Raw genomic sequence first — 11029 nt, forward strand, 5'->3', positions numbered from 1 at the left:
CCCTCCTCCTCCCCAGGACCACGGTCAGTCTTTTCCGATCAGTGGGGCCTCTTCCGGTGACACTACCTGGGTCGGCTGGTTCTCAGGAGGCCTGGTTTCTCCTGTTCTGTCACTGACTATGGGATTTTGCTTCAAGGAAATTCAAGGTCTCAGAACCCATTTGCAACCTGCTGCGGTTCTCGGATCCTGGGTCGCTAGATGGTAAGCATTCGCCAAACCTGGTTGAAAACATTCAGCTGCTGCCCCTGCTAACCCCTAAACAGGCCCCTCCTGGTGCCCACTGGCGTTTCTGGAAACAAAACAGACCTTGATGTAAGGGAGCCACTGCCCGCAGCCCACAGACTAGCTGGGGAGCCCCGCACCAGGCACACTCAACCGCAGCTTTGAGAGGTCAGCATTATCTTGAGTCGGCCTTAACATGAGATAACGTGGACATTTCACTCGTCTGGCAGATATTTTTAGTCCTTTGTCCAACTTTCGAAAAAATGGAATTTTGGAAATGTTTTCTTTTAAACCTTTAACATTCCTAGGCTGATCCACTGCCCTAGTGAACCCGTGGTTTCCCCGCTGCGTCGATTACGGTAAAAACGGCAATCATTCTGGGAAATCTGTTCAGGTTTTTCCAAATCCAGGGAGCCTCGCCTCCGCTTCCTGCGAGTCCCGGCACCAGGTGCTCGGGTCTTGTCAGGCTCACAGCCGGCCTCCTGCCTGAGCTACGACGTGACCCAGGTCCCTACCAGATTCCTGGGTTCTTTCTACCTAACAAACAGACTGCGTTCTCTTTCGGTATAAGCAGTGCCCAGGTGATAATTTAGGGAATTAAAACAGTCAAGTTTCCAAACAGTTGAGGTCACTTTAAGAATTCAAAGGATTTGAGACACCTGCCAAGGGCGGCGGGGGGGGGGGGGGGCGAATCCCGTTCGCTCTGCCCTCCCCCAAGTCCGGAAGTGCCAGCTTTCAACGACAACCCGAGGCACTCCCAGGCTGGGAGGAGGCGGCTGATACCTGGATCTGAACCAGCTCAGTCCCTCCCGGACCCTTTGCCCCCCGGCGCCCTCGAGTCCCTCACAGCTTCGGAGCGCGGGGCTCAGCGCGCAGCCCTCCGGCCTATTGGCTGCTAGGACTGCGTGTGGGTGGGAGCCGGGACTGGGGCACGGGGCGGGGGCGTGGACCCCGGTCCAGGCCGGAGGTGGGGGCCGGGGCCGGGGCCAGGGCCTGAGGGCGGGGCCTGAGGGGCGGGGCCGGGGCCTGAGGGGACGGGGCCGGACGGGCGAGTACTCCAGCGATTAGCCAATCCGTGAGGACTCCGGTTCGCCCTGACTCCAGACCAGCCGGCGGGAACTGGGGCGCCGCTCTATTCCGCCCGAGTTCGGAATTGGTAAAAGGACGGGCGGGAGCCGCAGCGGAAGCGCGTTTCCGCGGTGCGCCGAGCCTTGCGGATCCCCGAGGATGCGCGCCCTGCCAACCCTGGACGCGCCCCCAAACGAGCGGCTCCTGTTCCGGGACCTCGAGGCCCCCAGGGCCCGGGATGCGGCGGAGCCGGCGCGCAGGAGTGCTGTGGAGAGGCTGGCAGCCGACCGTGCCAAGTACGTGCGGGGTGCGCCGGGGGCGGGCCCAGGCCCGATTGGCGAGGGCAACAGCCCCGAGGCGGTCGAAGGACAGACGGGCGACCCTCGGCCCCCGGCCCGAGTCTCCGGGCCCGTGGCGCGCAGGGCCATAGCGCGGAAGCCGCTGAGGCCAGACTCGCTGGTCATCTACCGGCAGAAATGTGAGTTCGTCCGAGGGCAGGGAGCCGACGGCCCTAGGGGGAGCCTGGTGAAGAAGCTCTTCCAGGGGCCGGTCAAGGACAAGACGGCCCCCGGCGTGTCCCGCGTGGGAGAGGAGGGCAGGGCCGAGGAGGCTGCCCGGACTGAGCCCGGCCGCGTAGTGGCTCCCGCAGTCCCAGGGCCCCCGGCGCTCCCGGAGCCCGCCCCGCCTGTCGCGGCGGCCCCCAGGGTCCCGGCTGCGCCCCGGGACCCAGAGCTCGAGGGGCCTCGCCCCGGGACCCTGCGAGGAGCGAGGCGCCGGGGACTGCAGCGCTCGCAGTCCGACCTCAGCTCCCGCTACTCCGCATCCTTGGCCGAGTTCGACACCTTCTTCCAGTACTGCGGCTTGGAGCCCGAGGTGGTGGAGGCGCTGGGGAGGGAGAACTTCTCCGCGGCGTCGGATCGCGTCGCCCTCAAGGTCCGCAGCGTGAGCGTCGCCACCTCCGATAGCGGCTTCTCCCGGCACAGCGGCGGCGACGAGGGGCTGCAGGAGGACGAGCTGACGGAGCAGGGGTCCGGCACCACCTCCGTGGTGGAGAGGAACGCTCGTATCATCAAGTGGCTGTACACCTGTAAGAAGGCCAGAGAGGCCCCGGGCCAGGGGCTGCAGGGCCCGGCGTGACCCCTGCGCCTTGGTGACACCTGGCCCCAGGTGCGCTTCCAGGAAGCCCGGGAGGGGTGTCTATGAGGGCTCGGTGAGTGTGGCCGAGCTGGGAGGGCCCTGTCCTCTAAAGCACAACAGACCCTAGAGAGAGAGACTCAGAGGCTCCTGCGCTGCTCAAGAGTGCAGGTCCACCAGTTGTGCTGGCAACCCAGGTCCCCCGCCTTTTCTTTGTGCCGTTTCTTTTGAGTGTGCCTTCTGGCTGCCAGGAAGGTAGTTCTGTACAGTAACACCTGTTGGTTTATTATTGTAAAAACAGGAGGAATTGGAATTATAAATGCGCAGTCAGAAAGGAGTTTTAACATCTCTGCTATACCCTGCTTTGAAAATAGCCTGGGAGCCCCAGACCCTGTGTGAATTGACTTGTGGGCTTCCTGAGCTTGGACCCATCGGAGCTGACTAGTCAGCTTGTGGGCCTCGGGTTGGGCTACCCTCTCCCATGCCGCAGAACTGAAGGCTCTGCACTTCCAGGAGGCCTTTACCAAAGCAGGAGAGAGAAAGAACTCTCTCTAGAACCTTGTTAGCAGTTGACGTATCCCTTTAGCTGCAAAGATCTCTATTTGGCTAAATTTTGTTCAAACTGTCTTGAGACCTTTCTAAGGAGAGTCGCCGGAGCAGCTTCATTCAGGAGAAGGAGCTTTGGTTGTTGAGTTGGGGCAGGACTAGATCCTACCTAGTGCCTTAGAGTTCTCCTCAGTGGTGAGTCTGTATTTGCTTGGCCTCTGATGGTAACATGGGAGGTAAATGTCTTCCTCCTGAACTTCAGGAGCACAGGGCTTTCCCACCGAGGAACTAAGGAATGCTTGTCCGCACCGTCCCCTCTGTGGAGGGCATTTCTGGGGTGGTGCAGATAGAAAGGAAGGTGTGCTTTCAACCTTCTCCTTGAGAACCAAGATTTTAAACGTTACAGCATTTTGTTTTCCCTGACCTTGTACTACAACTTGGTACATATGTCCGGAAATGCCTGTGGTGGAAGTATTTCGTCTGCCGTTGAGATAGACCAATTGAAGACCCAGTATCAGTCTTCAGCTTGGTGGGGGAGTCTGCCATGGGAAGTATTGGTAAACAGCCTACCTGTGTCTGAGGACTGAAAACAGCCTAACTTCCCTGAGTGGCCATGGCCTTAGTACAGGTGTAGTAGTTCTCAAGAAGAGACCAGTTCATTGTTTCCCTTGAACTCGGGATTGTGACTTAAGGTCTTCCTTGTGGCTTATTGCAGACCATGACATATCCACTAGCCTAATCCCCAAGGAGTGTACATAGCACATTCAGAATGTAAAGTGAAAACAACACGGTAGCTTGTACTTGCCACCAGTTGTCTTGGGAACTGAGATGAGTGAATGCTGGCAAGGGCCAGTTAGCCATGCACATACACCTTGAGGTGGTGAAGGGAAGACGCAGGGGATAGTCTGATCCCAGAGGGTCAGTGTGGAGCAGATGGAGCACTCAGTGGGGAGTCTGGAGGCCTGCCTTCTCTTAGCAATCACTCCCACACTTTTAGCTTAAACGTCCATTGTCCATACAATGAAAACAGAGAGCAGGTGGTTTCCAACCCCTACACTTTATGATTTCACGTAGTCAATAATCTGTATGTCTGTGTTCCATGATTGAAACCCAAAAGGAAAAAAAAAAAAAAACCTACTGAGTTTGTAAAAAGTGATTATAAATAAATTCTTTCCAGGTGGCCAGAGTGCACTGTGTTTTATGCAGAGTGTAGGTAAAATTGGTGGTGCAAATAGTGCAGAAGTAACACAATGGTGCACAAACAAACCAAAATAAAACCTGACACCATAAACATAAAAGCACGCTCCTCCGATCCCTCTGGACCCAGCCCCACCCTCATCCCCAATGCTCCAATGTCAATGTCTGAGCCAGAATTTAGGATTCAATCTATGAAGTACCTTTCCATGTAGCCTTTCCTTTTAGGTCTGAGCCTATGAAAGATTTAAGAAGGTTGGTTAACCTGTAAGAACTTTCACTTTGTTTGACACAGAGAAGAGGTTGAGGCAAGAGAGGAAACTGCCCAGGGTAGATCTCTGCAGGAGAACAGGGTTCACTCTCTCGCCTCTCCCTCCCTCTGTGCAGTCCTGTTTGCTCACAGTGTCACTGTCTTCTGAGCTGTTTCGTATTATTGTTCAGAAAAGGGAGACAGGTGTCACACAACCTGCCCAATTTACTGTATGTCGTTGGCAATCACCAGCTCTATACAGATTTCCTCCACAGATTTATTCCCCTAGACCCCAAACAGCTCGAGTTCTTTGAACTTCAAGAGCTGTCTGCTTGGAGGAGTGTAAGGAAGAAATGCACGTCCTGGGCTCTCTCCAGCTCCTGGGGACTGGGGTGATGTCTGCCCACAACCACAGCCCCTCGACTCACCACCTGCAGACACGAGTTCCTCTGGAGAAAAGCCAGGAGAGAGCCTGGACCCTTCACTTGCTTCAGGAAGGGTTCTCTGGCAGTTTGAACAAAATGCAGTTGACTTTTCCTCACAGGATTAATTGTCTGAAATTAATTCCCCAACTTCTGGAAGCTGTGGGAGCAAGACGGCAGGCTGTAATTTTTCTTCAGCTGATCAGGACATTTATGTTGGAATCCATATGGATTCATTATAGGATTTTATGAAAAATGCAGAAAATTTTAGATGAACAAAGATATACTTTCTAAATGAAAAAGAAAACAAATTCTATATGGAGGTTTTTACCCCCTTGGTAGGTAGAGGTATTATAATTTAAAATTTGAATATCCTATCCAGAATTAAATAAAACGTTCATAAATTTATTACCCCATGGCGTAAAACTATTTGCTTTTCAAAACTTAGAATATCTGAGCTGGAAAATGACTCACAGAATCTGCATGCAATTCCACTGGGATCCATGAGTGATGGATAGTTATACATGAATAATTTGGTGTTCTGTTTCCCAATGTATAATTCATGAAAACCGTTTTTCTCTCTGCTGGTGTTTGATCTTCCTCTTCTTCAATTCATTAAAATGAGAGGCCTGCCAAAATTTAGGTTTCTGGTTTTCTGTCTTTTGCTTAGAATATATGTTACTGATTTTAATATTGTTATAAAAGGACGGTAACTTGTCCTTTGAATCAGTTAGGGATAAATATTTCAATTTCGGAGTTCCCGTCATGGCTCAGTGGTGAACAAATCCGACTAGGAACCATGAGGTTGCAGGTTCGATCCCTGGCCTTGCTCAGTGGGTTAAGGATCCGGCATTGCAGTGAGCTGTGGTGTAGATGGCAGACGCGGCCTGGATCCCTTGTTGCTGCGGCTCTGGTGTAGGCCGGCGGCTACAGCTCCGATTGGACCCCTAGCCTGGGAACCTCCATGTGCCGCAGGGAGGCCCTAAAAAGACAAAAGACAAAAAAAAACCCCCAAAACCCCAAATATTTCAATTTCAACCCCAAAATCTCAGCCTTAACTCTCTTCACCTTTCTCTTTGATAAATGCAGGGCGGCTGAAATCTGGGGGCTGGAACTCTCATTATCTGCAAAGACACCCTGGGCAGCAGAACACACAGACTGGGATGCTCTTCCCTTCTGCTTCTTTCTTTTCTGACCAGTGGGAAGCTCTGTAGTCACCAACTAAGAGCATATTTTAGGTAAACTAGCGGCGTGAGGGGCAAAAGGCTACTCCGTCTGTCTTCAGGCCAACCCCTGGGCCTTTTAGAGAGATTTATGTTCGAAAGGAAAGAATCTGTTTGCCTTCAAATCTTTATGTGACTGCCTACTTCGTGTTCTATTTTGTTGTCCAGCTCTGTGTTAGTTAGCACTGGCTCTACCAACAATCGCAGAAAATTTTCTTTATTGCCCTAAAAAAAGTCCTGCCAGAAAATGAGTGCAGAGAAACCAGATGATAGTTATTTTTGCTACTGACCTCTTTTCAAAATTAATAGGCACAAAGGAGATGTTTAAACTGCAGAAAATAGGAGTTCCCATTGTGGCTCAGTGGTTAACAAACCTGACTAGCATCCATGAGGATGCAGGTTCAATCCCTGGCCTCACTCTGTGGGTTAAGGATCTAGCATTGCCGTGAGCTGTGGTATAGGTCACAGACACGGCTCAGATCTGGCATTGCTGTGGCTGTGGTGTAGGCCAGTGGCTACAACTCCAATTAGACCCCTAGCTTGGGAATCTCTATATGCCATGGATGCGGCCCTAAAAAGACCAAAAAAAAAAAAAACAACCCATAAAATATCACAAAACCAAAGACTACAGGGACCAGACTTTGTAGTGCAATACCTGGCTTTATACCTCTTGCCTAGACTGGTGTTGATTGACAGTTTTGTCCTTACTCTGCAGGAAGCAAGTCTTCCCGACCTCGGGGGCTCCTTGAAGCGGGTCTGGATGACTGGGCGTCCAGGGCCGCCCTCACTGCCGGGCTTGGTCTGATGTACCCAGGTGTCCGTATGCTCATCGTTTTCCCAGGAATAAAGCACACCAGCGAAGAAGCTTAAGGAATTTTGGAAAAAGCTGGAAATGCAACAGAGCAGATGGGAACACCGAACTTGGAAATTAGCTGGGTTATAACTGTTGACACAGCTGAGGCTCTGGAAGATATTTTCTTGTGCAGGGTGGCCTAGCCTTGCTTCCAGAGGGGAGCAGAAAAGGGGAAAGCTGCCTCAAAATATTTTCTCGGGCATCTTTTTGAGTAGCTTGCTGACAAAGAGGTGCCATGATACATTTTAAAAATATCTAAATTAATTTTAAAAAAACAAAGAGCATGAAACTGAAGCATGAATGCCATGGTATAAGCCTCCGTGTGGACAGAACATGGACTCAGGATGTGGGGCATGTGCCCTGGCCTTCAATCTAATTCACTCCCTGCCTATCACACAGTCATCCCAAATGGGTCACCAGTTCACCCTTTGTGGAAAAAGGGTGTTTGAGACCAGGGGGTAGCCTCTGGGTGGCTGGGAGACTCGAGGACCAGAATGTTGTCAGTCAGGTGTTCCTGGAACCTAAATCTGAACTGGCTCATGACACTCAGGGTAAAGAGATTTCAGATTCAGAAACTTCTGAGAGAAATTTTCTATCAATGATGAAATCCCAAGGAAAATTTATGACCCAGAGCTTGCAATGTTTTATCAAAATATGCCTCTTCGAGAATAAAATTATTAGAAGAATAGGGAGGGAAGAGAAATTGCTTTCTCAATAGTAAAATATCCTAAAAACCAATCTATTTTGATATAGCCATGTATTTGTTTAATATTGCATTTTTGTAATTTTTACTGTGAGACTTGGCCCTCGAGTTACTTAAATATTTATTTTTACATAGCTATTGGTCTTAAATAGTAATCCTACACTTCATATGGTTTTAGTTTTAATCAGTATAATTTTAGAGCATTCTCTCCTTGGTTCTCTTTTTGTATATGTTGTTGAACTGACTTTTCAACTGTTGACTGTAAGCAGAGTGTTCAGTACTCTGAAGTGCTCCGTAGCCTAGGGACTGGCTTTAAATAACTTCACAGGAGGCATTCTGAGAGGCTCTATTGGCTGACGGATGTACCTCTCTCCGCGTAGACTCTTTACACAGGCGAAGATTTCCTGCTCTAAGAAAACTGTCCCCGTTGTTCCCCTAGGAATGCTGCTGTTTTGCTGTTCACTGGGTTGCACTTAGTTGGAAAGAGTGTCAAGGATGACGGTGTTTTCTCAGGAGGTTTTCATAGATGCAGTGTTCCCTTACTGGCAGTTCCACGGATTTTGTGTGTGAACCTTGGAAGTAAAACTGTTATGTGCCTTTCTATTGTCAGAAGAGGATGGACTGAAACCTCAGTCAGATTTATCTAAGGTCAAAATGCTGCAGGCTCAACCATACCTAATACATAAAAAAATGTAAAAACGAATTGGCTACTGTTTAAAAGCACCAAGATCATCCAGAAGCATTTGTGCCTCTGTGGAGGGGACTGCTGAGAGGAGATGTCAGAAGTGGGTGTGAAGCAGGAGCAGGGTGTCCCTGGACTCCGACAGGATTGGGTTAACACTCCCTCTGGTCCATTCAGAGTCACACTTCAGCATCAGGGCTCAGTGTGTGCTTGGAGGCGAGAAGTCGTCTCCTAATTCTGAATTTTCCCAATTTGCTGAGTGGCTTGGAGCAAATGAAACCTGACAGCTGAGTCTGAATCAAAGAGCTTGTCATGGATGTTCACAAGGGCGCGCAGTCGTTGCTGCTGCAAAATGGTTTTATTTGTTCATGAAAGAACAGCATATGAAATAATATGATTAAACACCAAGGAAAGGAAAAAGTACTGATAAGGAAAACAGCTGGACGGTGTCTGTGTCACTCATATATGGGTAGAGGTAAGCAATGCCTCGGACCAAAAGGTATTCACGTAACTGGAAGAGTCCTCATAACGTACCCGTGCAGGTAGTTTTTAACTCTTGGTCACTGACACTGGGATCAAACGTTGCCCTTTTCAGTGGGTTAAAAGTACAGTCCTATAGTTATAGTTTGTGAGGCCAGACAGTTATTATGGCAGTTTCTAAACAGAGGTGTTTTTTTTTTTTTCCCTACACACTACTTGCAACAGAAGTGCAATACTGCATATTCTGTATTAAAAAAATAAAGTCTTATCATTAAAATTACTTTATGAATTTGTACAATGTGAAAAATTGAAGCCAGAGTATGTTTATTATACTTACTCATATCTTTTGTGTTCACTCTTTCTTCCTAATATCGTCTTAATCGATTACCAGTAGGAATGAGGAAAATATCCCAAAACTTGACCCAGGCAAGTCATGTGGCATCCAGAGTCTTCTAGATGGAGATGGAATATGCAATAAAAACAATTTGAACATTTAGCACATTGATTTTTCTTTACTTGTTTCATCAGTCTTTTGCTTAAAAATGTTTTTCTCAGATTAAAAAAAGGAGTTCCCATCGTGGTGCAGTGGAAATGAATTTGACTGGGAACTATGAGGTTGCAGGTTCGATCCCTGACCTCACTCAGTGGGTTAAGGATCCAGCGTTGCTGTGAGCTGTGGTGTAGGTCGCAGATGCGGCTGGGATCTGGCATTGCTGTGGCTGTGGTGTAGGCTGGCAGCTACAGCTCCAATTGGACCCCTAGCCTGGGAACCTCCATATGCCATGGGTACAGCCCTAAAAAGAAAAAAAAAAGTTTTTCTCTGTGGTTTACTAGTATCATCATAAAATGGGTCCAAAGATAAAAATGAGAGCACGGTTTGTAGCCTTTCCTGTTGGTTATCTCATTAGCAAAGGCAAACCCTACATGCCTCAGGTGTGTTCTCAGCATCTGCTCGGACTGGAGAGGTAGCCCTGAGCTGGTGGACAAGTCCAGGGTCTAAATCACCGCTCCGACTGAGCCAGACGGACTTCCTTTTCAACCTTGCAGTGGATTCTTGAGGAGAATAAATAATGCACCCTTTTATCCGTGAAGACCATGGACACAGCCCAAGGCTATAGAAACTCTCCGATTGTAACTGCTTGGAAACCGCCCAGATATCGTGCTGTGTGGCTTCCTTGACAGAGTCCCTAGCAGTTGCCATTATCTTCCTTCAGGTAAACTTGAGTTCTGGCCTTTCTGTTTCCTTTTTTGAAAATTTGATAAAACAGAAGCAATGAAGTGATGCACAGTGGTTGGGTGTTTAAATTTTGTTTGCATTTTCAGTGATGAAATAAATAGGTCTATGATAACATAGTTAAATGTTTCAGGTTGGAAATATGGAACAGGAAATTAAGTTTCAACCAGGAGATTATAACTCTGGTCCTGGAAGTAGGGGGAACAGCTGATGTGGAGAAAATACAGAAACACCAGAAAGTGTGCTCCTCTCCACTAATGTCTTCCTCATTATCTCTGCTGCAATGCCCCCAATTCTGCAGTTTTCGTCTTTGTGCTATTTCCTTGAAAATTGTCTTTAAATTTGAAATATTTTCTTAAGGAGAAATCATTAATAATTATTCATCTTTAAGTCAAAACAGAATATTAATTTCCTTAGAGATGAGAGCCTGAGCCGCAGAAACAGATATGGATAGACCGGAGTCTTGGCTGTGGTGTAGTCCGTGGGATACTCAATTCTGAGCTTAAGTAGAACTCTTATTAGAGGTGTCAGAATGGAAATCACAGTATCCACTGAGGCTGCATCCTGCTGTCCCCTTAGTGGTGTTGAAACACTCATGCTTGTGAATGCAAGTGGCTCTAATCAAGGACCACCCACCTAGGACAACACAGAGTCGCCCACATTCACTTCCTGAGGCGCCACATACTGTCCTGGGCACTGGAGCTCCCCAAGCTCCCTGCCATGATGGGCTTACATTCTAGAAGGAGAGTCAGCTACTCAGTAAGGCTAGAATGGTGGGCAGTGAGATGAGAGAGATGGGAAAGACCCAGACGGAAGGAAGGTGAGGGGGAGGGAATAGAGCAGAGTGGGTAGGTGGGAGTGGGCAGTGCTCTGAGCCTAATCTACGAATCTCCTCATGACCTTTTTGGTTTATGGTTTCTATTTGTTGGTCAATCTTTCTGAACCATAAATAGAACCCAAAGTCCGAATCAATAAAAAGAGCCAAGCTAAAGGGAAAGAAATCATGGAAAACACAAAT

General features: G+C 48.8%; 1 protein-coding gene across 2 annotated transcripts; it reads left to right on the forward strand.

Moving 5' to 3' along the window:
* Positions 1-1265: 1265 nt before the first annotated feature.
* FAM110C (family with sequence similarity 110 member C) lies at positions 1266-9273 on the forward strand. 2 transcript variants are annotated; one of them, XR_007135219.1, is made up of 2 exons: positions 1266-2500; positions 6775-9273. XR_007135219.1 is itself a non-coding variant. In XM_047782746.1 (2 exons), exon 1 carries the CDS (start codon positions 1450-1452, stop codon positions 2425-2427), a length of 978 nt encoding a protein of 325 aa, XP_047638702.1. In that variant the 5' UTR covers positions 1266-1449; the 3' UTR covers positions 2428-2457; positions 6775-9273. The 2 variants fall into 2 exon arrangements, 1 of the variants encoding a protein (XP_047638702.1); XM_047782746.1 differs by having other exon boundaries at positions 1266-2457.
* Positions 9274-11029: the final 1756 nt, after the last annotated feature.

Source organism: Phacochoerus africanus, chromosome 5 (genome assembly GCF_016906955.1).
Source record: "Phacochoerus africanus isolate WHEZ1 chromosome 5, ROS_Pafr_v1, whole genome shotgun sequence".
NCBI lineage: Eukaryota > Metazoa > Chordata > Mammalia > Artiodactyla > Suidae > Phacochoerus > Phacochoerus africanus.

Coding starts and splice junctions, on each gene's coding strand:
- FAM110C (XM_047782746.1), top strand. CDS start 1,450: ATGCGCGCCCTGCCAACCCTGGACGCGCCCCCAAACGAGCGGCTCCTG.